Source organism: Camelina sativa, chromosome 19 (genome assembly GCF_000633955.1).
Source record: "Camelina sativa cultivar DH55 chromosome 19, Cs, whole genome shotgun sequence".
NCBI classification, from domain to species: domain Eukaryota; kingdom Viridiplantae; phylum Streptophyta; class Magnoliopsida; order Brassicales; family Brassicaceae; genus Camelina; species Camelina sativa.
This window is the reverse complement of record NC_025703.1, coordinates 12,880,150-12,893,570: the sequence shown is the minus strand read 5'-3', so window position 1 is coordinate 12,893,570 and position 13,421 is coordinate 12,880,150. Positions and strand designations below refer to the sequence as shown.

Here is a 13,421-nt window from a genome sequence, read left to right as displayed (position 1 = left end):
TTTTAAACTTGAACGCCTGATAAATCAAGCTTTCCTGCTCATTCGTTGTTGGAATCATATTAATCTTATTTATACTGGTTTTGAACCATTGTCTAAAAATTTGTTAGCCAATGTGGGATATTGCGCATAGTTCGTTTATTTCCATAAATTTAAAATTTTTCTTTTTCTAAAAAAATCTGGAAATTTTAAAATTGTTAATGAATGGCATATCAAATCATGATAGGNTTGGAGATGCAAAGTAAAAATTATGCTTTGAAAGAGCTAAAGGAAGAAATCAAAATTTTATTTTGTGACTTGAATTCCGTACATCCAAATGTTCGTNGAAAATTCTGGAAATTGTATAAAATGTTAATAAGTGATATGTCAAATCCTGATAGTTTGTTTAAAATCCTATGTAGATGCCTTTAGGAGCTTAATCATGCTCATACTTTTTATTAATATAGATTTAATTCATTAATCATGGTTTTTAGGCAATTAAATTAGTATACTCAACCTTTGGGTTCAAAATCAACCACTTTGTCTTGCCTTAACCCAACCACCATATCGAAATTTCCCAGATGACGTATCTCTCCTTTACCAATAAAATACAACCACTAGTAATTCATAATGTATTTTCTATTTTTTGTTTGTTAATGGATTTGGTAGTTTTATAATCCAATACTATTAGTATTATTTTGTGAAAAGCACTATAGAGTGAATGCTTCCGCTTTACACCATCTCCAATAGTTTTCTCTATTTTTTGCTCCAATAGATATCTTTATTTTTTTCTCTAAAAAAGAATATTCCGTAGAGATTCTTTTTTTTATTTTTTATTTTACTATTAATATCTTTTACTTATAAAAATTGCAAACTAACCCATTTATTTTATGAAACTTTCATAAAATTATGATATTATTTAAATTTTTAACATTCATAAATATTATTTAAATATCATATTTATTAAAAGAAATACATTGCATCATATAAAATANATTATGGCATGAATAAAAACTAAAATATTTAAGTTATTTATATTTAATAAGATTTTATATAAATTTTCTTTTGCAAATAATAGTCTCAAATTTTAAAAATATTTTTCTATACAAAAACCTTTAAAAATTTTCTATACGAAAACGTTTAAAATTTTTAAACCAAAATATTAAAATTAGTCAAATTTAACNATCATATTTATTAAAAGAAATACATTGCATCATATAAAATAATAAAACAATTTGGACATTTGGACATGTTTGGGATATTGTTAAGAACTTTGAAAAGTTTCAAGATGGTGTTGTNTATTTATTTTGATCATAAATATAAAAGTGTTAAAAGTTCAAGGACCATTTTATAAATAAAAAAGTTCAACTCTATTATAGAGGAAAAAATAGAATTCCTCTATATATAGAGGAAAAAATAGGGATCTCTATTATCGAAATAGAAATAGAGATGGATTGGAGTAGATTTTACTCTAAAATAGAGTTAAAAAGCAAATATAGAGGTGGGTTGGAGATGCCCTTAGAGAGCTTCTTTTATGAGACCATCTCCAGTGGAGCAATTCTAAAATAGAGCATTGTTTTCCTCTAATGTATTACTTTATTTTAGAGTTAAAAATAGATTTAGTGTAAAAAAAAATAGAGGTGAAAATAGAGTTGCTCTATATATAGAGCAATCCTATCATTTTCTCTATTTTAAAGTAAAATATAGAGTAGGGTTAGTGCAAATGTTGCTCTATAAAAGAGTTTTGACTCTAAAATAGAGTGGGGTTGGAGATGCCCTGAACCGCAATTATTCTATATTGAAATCCATCATTAAGTTCCCTCTCTCTACATTTTCATAAGTTGAGTTAATTAAAAAAAAAAGTATTTTAGTTTCACAAAGATAACAATTCAGATGTCTAATTATTATTATTTTTGGTAGATAATTTGATGGTATGATAGCAATTTATGATTTTATAAACTCATCTAACTATGTGATTACATCCTTCAGAAGTGGATTTACTAGAAAATGGCAAATGCTAATTTATGAACCGTATATCTTGCTAAGAACATTGGCAGAGAAACATAGCCACATTTGAACTGATTTGGAGATTAGCTGTTTTAAAGACTCATATCATCATCATAATTAGTACTTTTCTTCTTCTTTTGCTTGATAGGCTCTGGGGAATTACCAAGTTAAGGCCCTACCTTTTGATGAATTTCATGGGTTTGTCCATATTTTTTTCCATACTATTCATTTGCTAATCACATTAATAAAGCAGTCTATTTTAACTACTCCTTGTAGTTTGTTTTCACTAACTAGGCAATTCATAATACTATAAAATTTTCAAATATTATTGATGTATAAAATGGACTTTCTATTATCATGTCTTGAAATTATGAAATATTAAATCAGATAAATTAATTAAGGTTCAAGCAATTAAAAATTAGATCTAGAACTCTAAACACTTTTGTAAAATAAATCAGTTCTCAGTGCAAATATTATCTAAATTTAAAACCAGAAAATCCAAATCTTTTTGTAAAATTCAAGGTTAAAAATCAGTTTTAAAAACAAGTTTAGATTGTTCACAAAATTACTAAATCAAATCTCTTTGCAGAAAGTAATTTTGCTCATCAAAAGATTTTATCAGGAAAATCAATTATATTCTCATATCAATTTTATTTTCCTAAAGTATTAATTCTATGTGATCAATCAAGAATTAATATGAAGAACAATCTAAGATGAAGATCTCGAAAGATAATGAATCCTAAATAAACAGATCTAATAAATCATAAAATCCCTGTGAAAAACCCTGAACCTAACAAGTAAACTACTCAAATATATTCAATGAAGAACAAATCATAATTCTGAATAATAAGCAATTGAAATTAAAAGAGTAAACGAGGGAGTTTATGAATTCTTCTCTTCAAGCAGTTCTTTCTCTCTCACCAAAGCTCTCAAAAATCTCACAAGGTTGCAGGAAAATAAAACTTGCTAGAATAAAACTTGTGGGTTTCTAAAACCTAAAAATACTATATATATGTCCTAAAATACGTCAGGAACTTGTGTTGCAAATATGGAAAACTTTGGCTGAATTTGTGAAACTTCCAAAACTTGATTCTCTCGTTGGCTAAACATGGTGTCGATTGATGCTAAGGCAGTGTCGTTCGACACTCCCTCTCTGTTTTGAATCAAAGTTCGTTTCTTCGGGATTAATGCTTCAAAATGATCCAAATTGCTCCACTTTGCTCCATCCATGCTAAAATCCTAGAAAACCTGTAAAGACTCAAAAACATCATCGAAAACAAATCAAAAGACTCTAAAAGACTCCTTATATCATGGTTAAAAACCGTAAAAACCATGATATATCATTTATCATCAATTCTTATGATTTAATTAATTTTTGAAACGACATGCTCCGTTTTTTTAAAAAAATAAAAAATAATAAATAATAATAATAAACTACAACTAGTGGTCCCATATCCACTAGCCACCTAACCACAAGCACAACCAACAGCGGAAATAACAGATACCAATATCCAAACAATAATCCAATAACTAATAACCAATAATCAAATATGACAATACTCCAATATCAAACAACAGGAAACAAGGAACCAGTAACCTAGCAAGTTCTAAAGACCCAACTCTAGCAACCTAGCAACGCCAGACAACATCCAATCGAGTCCCTAGAATATCCTCCTCTTCATTGCCTTGATTTCACGATCACACTTTGCCTTTACCTGCATCACAAACACAAATTGCAATGCATGAGTATTTTATAAACACTCAGTAAGGCATTCCTCCCATCTACTGGGCTATACACACAAGCAATAGAGATACTCTAACCATCAAATAACAATCAACAAACAAACCAGGCTCTACATCGACCGACACCAACAGGGACAAGCATCGACCGACACAAGGTATGCATCGGTCGACACAAGGTTCACTTGCATCGACCGATGCTTCCACTTGCATCGATCGACGCATGCTCAACAATACGCGGAAACCCTAGTTGCATCAACCGACGCCTCCACATGGCATTGACCGATGCTCCTAGGTCAAGCCGCGCCGTCCTCGCACTGCATTGACCGACGCACATGCCGAGCATCGTTTTCCCTCGAAGCTTCTCGCCGGATCTCCGTTTCTGCAAACACAAGAATCGATCCCAAGCCACAAGAAAGCTTCCTAACGCCTCATACAACATTCTAACAAGCCTAACAACACATAAACAAACAGATCAGAGAATCTCCAGCTTAGATAAGCCATGGTCATGCACTTACATTTGCCAAGAAGTTTCTGAACCTTAAACAATCAAGAACACGCTCCTAGGAAGCTCCTACAACGATCCCAGGTACAGATCTCTACAGGAAACGCCTCCAAACACCAGAAATCACCAAGAACACTTTTTCTCCCTTCTTTTCTCTCAAAAACGGTCATAGTCGTCTAATGAGACAAAATGAACGACTTAAGGGTTTTTCTTTCTCTTTTGCCTAAAACACAACGTTTAACTTAAGACAAAACGCAGGAAAAAGAGTCAGTATCGACCGATGCTCCTCCAGCATCTATTGATGCACATCCCAAACCGGGATTCCGGTTCGGAGATGTTACAATTTTAAGATCTGATAATTAGAAAGTGTACTCTATTTTTCTAAGTGAAATAATGTTGACCGTAACAACACTTTTCCTTTCCACAAAAATTAAAGAGAATTTTTTTTTGTGTTAAGAAGTTGTGGATTTGTGGTCCATGATTTTTATTAAATAATAATATGTTATATCTAAATTAGTGTATATATTTAAGATATGGTTTTAGTCTGAAATGGATTTGGTTTTTCTTTTCTTAAATCAGTAGTTCAGTATCCCTACTGTTTGAATCCAAAATGTCACGACATCCCCATGGTACTCCTCAGTCCTCAGGCAAAGATGACTGATATTTTTCTTCAAAATGAATGATACATATTTGTTGAGAACAACCATATCTATATTACTATATATATATATAGTTATATTCGGTAATTTTATTAGAAATTGCGCAAAATTATTTTAAATATTAACTAAAACATGTAGGTTTGTAATTTTGATTAAGACAAAACTAAGTTGAATATTTTTAATTAATGAGAATACACATTTCAAGGGATTAATTAAAAGGAATACTACGAAATAAAACTTCTGAGTTATTGCTAAATTCATTTTTTAAATGCATAATTTCAGTGTCAAATAAATAAAACTCCATAGACCACAAACCGTGTTTTATTGTAATAAAATTATCTGTTATAGATTTCAATATATAATAATAGTATAGAGAACTTTTCTTTAATTTTGATTAGATTTTTAAAAGCCTCAAGTATTTGTTTTTCGAAACTTAAACCTTCAATTCTTTGCCCAAAAAAAAAAACCTTCAATTATGTTTCACTTACAAAATCACAATTATGTCTACAATGCATGTTAGAAAAATTGATTCACTTGAAATATTTTACATACCGTTTGACTTTTTTTTTTAAATCTTTTTTGTCTTAAGTTTTGTGAAGAAAAAGCCAAATGAATTTGTCTTCAGTTGTGACTATAATCAGGTCAATCAAATGGGCAGATAAAATGATATTATATGCTACTAGTTAAACTGCCAATATATATTCATATTTCTGATGAGGAATTTTAACAGATTAACAATTTAATTGGCATGAATGTAATTACATCTCAATGGATGATTTTGTAATCCATCTCTCTAAAGATTTCAAAGAAATTTCGAATGTAAGAAAATTTTATTTTAACATATAGTAAACGGATGGATGATTTTGCATAGTTATCATGTAGAAATATATAAATTTGTTTTTTTCATAAATGTTTTAAACTGAATTTGTTTAATTTATTGGGCAACGACAGTAACACGAGAAAGCGAAGGTTTAGACAATTCAACACGGTTATCGTTCACCTATTTGATGTATGTACGTATTTTTATAATAAACATACTTTGTTTTTGTATGAACATACTTAATCTTAGACTTACTATCTATCATATCAATGAGTAGACTTTAGAGAATAATGTTGTATTAAACATGTTTGGCCTACTTTGGATGCAACACATAGATGTAACGTAACTTATATATGTTAGAGATCGAAGAATACAATATATAGGAGTAGACATATCGACCAATAATAGTATTAAATATTAATTGTCATCGAGTTTTGCCTTCTAACTCGTAGTTTATGTTATACTTTTTAAAAGTCTGTGTATATAGTGATTATATCTTCACATATATTAAATTCACTTTCACAAAGTTATACAGACTTGTGTTTTAAAAATTGCATATAAAATATCCAACTATAGGAATTCTTGTTTTTTCTTTAGATTTATACAGTTGAAGTTATACGTAGGCCAAAAGAAATTGATATATCTAGTAGTCAAATGAATTATGTTAAGAGAATTTATGCATTATCAAATAACATGAAAATATAGGAATTTCTTAAAATTTACAAGTTAATATGATAGTAATTTTAAATTTTATGATGTGAACAAATCTTCTACGTAGAGAGTTTTTTTATTTATTTTCTGATTACAAATGATTAAGAGATTTTGTACCATATGATCATGACATAACTCATCATTCACTTATCACTTTTTTTTTTGTTAATTGTGTTCTCTAAATGGGAGTTTTGAGTTTGACCATTTAAATAAATATATAATCTACAGAAACGTCTAATTCATAATCGTTTATCTGTGACAAAATAAGATAAAATGATCTAATCGATTGACTTTCTCCAATCTCCATTGATTCAAAAGAAATATATATTTATTTTATTTTAATAAAACCATAGACATTTGTATCGCATCTAATATTATTTTGAAAGCCTAAATATATAACGAGTTCATGTATAAGCACTTTTCACGGGTTTGGCGAACTCTTTATTTAATTTGGTGGTTTAGGCAGACTTCAGGTATGACTCTTTTTCGTTTGGGTAGATTGGGTTTCAATGATTTTGTTCAAACCTAACAAATAGTTCATTTTAAAATCACACCCTAGCTATTTCTCATTTTCATTCAAATCATACTCTCTCTTTTTTTTTTTTTTAATTACGTGACGTTTAAAATGTAGTAAACCTTTGTGTTTCGTGATTCATGATGACAACATAGAGACTATTATTTTATTTTTCTTGGGTCAGTTTTGAAATAGTTATAGTCATGACTTGACTGACGATAATTAACTCTTCGAATGGCATGGTAAGAATGCTACGTATCTCATCTTTGGTGTCAGTAAATAAATGCGAAATTTTCGGAGAATAAACTAATAAGTATAACAAAAAAAAAAACCACAAGAAGAAATTAATAAGTTTGTTACAGAAGAACTACAAAAAAAAAAAAACGGGAAACGTCATCATCATCTTATAATATCCCCATTGGTTGGCCTACCTCTATTTCAATATTCCATAAGTCTTAAATCTAACCTTATCTTAGTTATCAATCTACTCTTATAATATATCTCTATTCCATTATGTACATTAGTTTCTACATTCTTATTATGATGTTTTCTTTTTGGCACTTCAAATTATTATGTATGGGTATGATAATCTATGTTCAAAGACGTTGGTACGATGGTATCGTTGGAGTCCGTTCGATCACCATATCATAAAATTCTGAATCCGGATAAAATGGGGAATCGAATAAATAAAAATAAAAGTTGGTGTGGACCCTTGAAGACAATATGATAATAATATATATTATATGATTGCTTGCACACATGGATAAGAGAAAAAAATGAGTTTAGGGTTAGAGATCAGTGATCAGATCTGAATATTAAATTTAGCAAATCAGAAAAGGACTGAAGAAGACATAAAGGGTTTTGATAATGAAGGTCTTGTCCATACTTACAGTCATATATACTATATATGTGTGAGATACTGAGATGTGTATGTAGTTTATGAATGTGATGATCATATTGTCATATATTTGATATGATGGTTATATTTTTTTTCTTTTTACACAAATATATATACTGCTTTACATCATCATTACCCTACTTGTTTTTTTTTTTGCCTCTTTTTGTTTTTGGAGTTTTGTTGCTGTTGTTTCTTTTGAGCATATTCCTATTTTTTTTCTTCTGGTAATTTCAGATTTGTGCCAGAACAAAACAAAGCACGTATACACATATTTGCTAATAATGCAATCATTTTTGTAAGTGCTGCAGCTTATAGAAAACTAATTGATTCGATATTTTGATTAGTTTTTTTTTTTAGAGAAGATCACCTACAAATAGTTGAACCAGAGCCAGACTTTTCTCATGCAATGTAACAATAACATTTCCAATAATACGATGTTCATAATTTAGTGGTTGAATTCACAGCCAATAACATGGATATAAAATTTTCTTAATTTATTGTTTTTCCTATTGTTGGTGTTTGTTGTCTCTATTATCAAATTTATTACATTGTTTTTATATTTGTTTGTATATGTCTTTATTAATTCGGACCCGTAAAGAATTAACTACTTAATTAAAAGGTCTCCCTATTGTTTTCTGACTACATATAATAATTGAATTATTGAACTGTTTCATGATTAATCTAAAACTTGTGATGAGTCTTTTACATTTAAAATGTATACGATTGGGTTGGTCCACTTACTTCTATTATAATAGACATTGGGACCATTGATTTTAAGTGATGCAAACAGTAGAAGAGAAGAAAGATATGATCAAATCCTCCAATATTATTTGATTTACATTAATTTAACATTAAAACTATATTAAAAACTACCCTTCTCTAACTCTAGTAGATTAAAATAAAAACACTAGCTTAAGTTTTATGGGGTGTTCAATATTCCTAAAGTAGACTAATTCCGAGATCTACTTGACGAATAATTCAATGATGGTTGATATGTTTCTTATAAGTGTCAGAGTGTGTGAAATTGGTCTATGTTGCAAAATAGTTTAATCATTCTTTTAGTGAGTTTTAATGGTTCAGTCTCGGAATGTGATATAATGTAACAAAAAATAGTGAATTCTTGAAAAAAGTTGTAGTATTTTTACAAACTATTTAGCTATATAAACACAAATTAGTGTGTTTTCTTTTGAAACTCCTACCATCATTTTGTTTTGGTCCACTCGACTACTTGAGGAAGAACTATGAGTGAAATTTTGATTGAGGGAAACAAATAATCCCTCAACGTGTAATTATAACACCTCAGAAAGCTACATTGATGAATAATGATGATGATGATTCGAATATGCTAAAAAGTAAGAGACTCATACTAGGGACGTTGTGGTGGAACTAAAGCCCAAACAAGCCCAACATAAGAAATCAATACCATATAGAGATGAACAACGTAGCAACAAATTTGGTAAATCCAAAAAGAAAACAAAAAAAGTAGAAAAAAAAAAAGACTAGAGAGACAAAAGAAATAACGAGATTCACAATGTAGCAATCATGGTTTTTTATATAAACGGGAATCGATTAAAAACGCTTTGAACTCTTCTTTCAGAAACTCGTGATCGTGTAAAATCACGTCAAGTTGTTCAACCAAAGCTACGATATCACCGCCAAACACCAACGCATTTAGAAACGCACCGTGTAAACCCTTCCCCAAACCTTCGAGTTTGTTCAAAAACTCAACCGTGCGTTCCACGTCTGATTTCGCCGCATTACAATTCTTCTCATATGTAGCCAAATCCGATATAAGCTGATGAAACTCTTGGACTAAAACGTCGTGATTACGGAGAATGGAAGCAACTTTGGTTTTGACCTCGATGTAGCTTAAAGACTTGGATTGATAAGACTTCATTGCATTGACAATTTTAAGGAAGATTGTACAATAGCTCTACATTGACTTTCTGTTTTTTTTCTTTTTACTTTAAAAAAAAAAAACGAAATTATCATTTTAAGAACCATATCAAGAACAAAAATCCTAAACTTTCCTAAAACAATTGTAACAATTATTCAGAAAATAAATAATTAATCTTTTGTTGGTTAGTGGTATATTAGATATTGTGCTTGGTGTTTATTACATTAATTCAATTACAATGATGTTTTCTAAAAAATATCCCTTGAAATCGAATCTTTCTTAATTTTCTCTTTAGTATAAATATGAAGTATAACCAACAATGAAATTATATATTAACTTATTTAGATTGGATCGACCCTAGCATAATTGATATTAGATTAAAACCTAGTTATGTTTATTATACAACTCCTAATCCTATTTGGGTTTACATTTATTTCTAAATTAATAAACTTTAATTTTTGTCCGAATGTTCCATACAAATTAGGATAATTTGGAAAATATTACTGATATTATTGAAACTTGAAAGCCGACACAAGAAAATAAAAAAACAGTACACTACAAACAGAGCTAACATTCATGGCACACGTCCACTGTTAACAAACCGAAGATGACGATGCCTATGGAATCTCTAATGTAAGAAGAGTAGTCTAAAAAACAGTAACAAAGTAGGAAACAAGACACTCTTTGCTGCGGAATTGTAAAAAAGAGAGAAATTACGGGACGTTCATAACCTGGATCGATTGCAACATGTCCGAGACTGCGATCACGAGGTCACCAGATTTGATCATACCTCTTGATTTCAGTAACGAGAATGTTTTGTTCAAGTTGCTTTCCATGTCGTCTGAGAAGCTGAGACGGAATGGGATAAGTCCCCATTGTAGGTTTAAGCGTCTTCTCACTGAGGTTGTTGTTGTGAAAGCAAAGATAGGGCAGTCTGGGCGACATCGGGAGACCAAAGATGCCATGTGTCCGCTTGTTGTGTAGACGAAAACAGCGTCCACGCCAAGATTGTTAGCTGCAAGAATTGGAAAAGTAAAATGAGAGAGAGGCTATAAACAGCGAGATTGCTTTCGACAAATACAGAACTGAATTATTTACCCATTTTAGCAGCAGAGTTGCAGATCTCTTCTGAGATTTTGTCTGAAAAAGTTGAGCCTATTGCTTGAAGCGGCACAGACTCGTGACGTTCTTCTTCCCTCCACCATCTCTCGATTCTTAGACTTACAGTCCTTAGAACAGTGAGTGCCTTGTCTGGGAATTGACCCATAGCTGATTCTCCAGAGAGCATCAATGCGTCTGATCTTTGTCTTACTGCTTCAGACACGTCGGCTACTTCTGCTCTGGTTGGAGTTGGGTACTCAATCATTGACTCGAGCAGCTGTGAAGCGACAATGACGGGTTTGTTAAGCGCTCTGCAGACTTGGACGATTCTCTGTTGAGCTGCTGGAACTTGTTCGAGAGGTATCTGAGCTCCCAGATCTCCTCTTGCAACCATGGCTCCATCTGATGCTAGAATAATTTCTTCCAAATTGGTCAATGAATCGATACTCTCGATCTTTGCAATCACTCCAATTTCCCTGCATCATAAATGAATACAACATCATTATAAAAAATAACTAAAGATGGTGATACGTGATGCAAAACCCAATCCTAGGGTAGCCTGACCCCTCAAAGTAGATATTATATGTTTCTTATACAGTAGTGTGATGTGCTGATATTGAGCATGTTTACTTACCCTCCACGGGAACGAGCAGCAAGATAACTTTTAAGGTGATTAATTACTTCAGCCGACTTGACAAACGATACAGCAATGAAATCCACACCTTCTGCAATTCCAAAATCAATATCCAACCAATCCTGAAAATAAAAGATTGAGGCATCATCAGTGAAAATGAGTATGTTTTCCCTCTGAGAGATAATTCTAGATCTTTTCGTCTTTAAGTAAAACATAATTCCTCATTCACCATTAATTTGGAGATAAAAATAAGTTTTTGTATACAATGACCTCGCATATCAAAAATCAACACTCTTAGATTCACATGGACTCAGTTTGATGGATAAAGAACTGCTAATGTGCTACAGCTACTTGTCTCTTTTGTGGGTTCCTTACTTTATTTAATCCTCTGTTTTACTAACATGGACTCATCTAGGTTCCTAAAGTTTACATTGCTTTCATCCATCCCAAACTAACCAAATAAAGTGAATCAAATCTCAAAGCTTAATGGGAAGATAAAAATTGCAAACCTTGGAAGAAATAGTTGGAAGCATGGCATTACGCTCTCGTACAAGACTTCCATCTCTCCAAAAAGTCAAGTTAGCTCGAGGAAGCAACAAACCGGGATCGGTACATAGACACTTGACATCAGGACCAATCTTCTCAATCACTTCAAATCTCACCATCCCACCATCAACCAGAAGTTCATCACCAACCCTTACATCTACATCACAAGTGATCTCCATTACATACTCAATCACCAAAATTTAACTAAAGTTTCCATCACTTTCCACTTCATGCTTAATAAGGCAAAACTACATTTCCATAAAACATAATTGCATATACCTTCGGCGAAACCATCGTAGCTAACACTAATGGTACGTTCAGGGCGAGAAGAATCAAAAGCTCTAACAGTGAAAGTCCAAACCTCACCATCCTGCAAAAGTTTCAACATCTCAAATTACACACATCAATGTCTTCAAAAATAGAGAAGAGAAGAGATTAAAACACACCTCAGCTTTAGCAGAAGCGTCACCACCAAGATCTCCCATATGAATCTCACTACCTTCAGTATCCATCATAATAGCAACAGCAAAGCCTTTCTCCTCGTTAAGCTTACGAACACTACGGATAACACCACGGTGCCAATCGCGCGTACCGTGACACATATTGAGCCGCGCAACGTTCATACCTCCAACAGCAAGCGCCTCAAGCTGGTCAAATCCACAAGTCGCCGGTCCGATCGTACAGATCAGCTTCGTCCTCCTCGTGCTCCTAAATCCATTCTCCTTAAGCTCAGCTTCCGTCACGGTATCAACCTCAATCCCAGCCGCATCCGTCGTAACCGCCGTAGCCACAACGGATCTCTCATTAGCGCCAGTACCGTTAGGTGAGAGAAGCACCTGCGACGACGAAGACGACGAGGAGGATGATGAATCAAGATCAGGGGAAAGAGACGGTGACGAAGAGGAAGCTCTGATGGAGGTGTATTTGATGGTAGTAAGAGGGAAGCGACGGAAGGAGATGGATGAGAGAGGACGGTTGAATTGAGAGTGAGGGAGATGGAGAAGGTGAGGAGTTCGTGAAGGAGTGGAGAATTGGATGGACTGAGGCATAGTTTCCGCCGGGTAGCCGGAGGAAGTGAGATCGGAGAAATCGAAATCTCAGTACAGTTGGCTATGAGGAGACGAAGGCGGAGATATCGAAGTGTGAGAGAGAGAGAGAGAGTGTTTTGGATTTTGATTGTTTTCCTCTTTTTCTGATATGATAGGACATTCGCAAAGGGTTAAATTGGGAATATTAATATTTGTTCGTATGTTTTGGTGCCGTCGTCGAGGCTATTTGTTTACCTACCTGATGGTGTCTAATCAAATTTTCGATTTTGAGATTTTTATTAAAAAAAAAAAAAATAAATAAGAAAAACTTGACTTTTTAAAAAATTTAGCAAGAATAATAATATAATCCATGAAGTAATTGATG

The 13,421-nt window shown here is 32.3% G+C and overlaps 2 protein-coding genes across 2 annotated transcripts; both read right to left on the bottom strand.

Moving 5' to 3' along the window:
* Positions 9,343 to 9,778, bottom strand: LOC104766195. The gene has a single exon (XM_010490029.2). It carries the CDS (start codon positions 9,725 to 9,727, stop codon positions 9,371 to 9,373), a length of 357 nt encoding a protein of 118 aa, XP_010488331.1. The 5' UTR covers positions 9,728 to 9,778; the 3' UTR covers positions 9,343 to 9,370.
* Positions 10,214 to 13,200, bottom strand: LOC104766194 (plastidial pyruvate kinase 1, chloroplastic). Its single transcript, XM_010490028.2, has 6 exons — positions 12,455 to 13,200; positions 12,288 to 12,378; positions 11,972 to 12,165; positions 11,463 to 11,584; positions 10,826 to 11,304; positions 10,214 to 10,742 (listed from the first exon to the last, which is right to left on the bottom strand). The coding sequence occupies exons 1-6, from the start codon at positions 13,055 to 13,057 to the stop codon at positions 10,441 to 10,443; spliced, it is 1,791 nt and encodes a 596-aa protein (XP_010488330.1). The 5' UTR covers positions 13,058 to 13,200; the 3' UTR covers positions 10,214 to 10,440.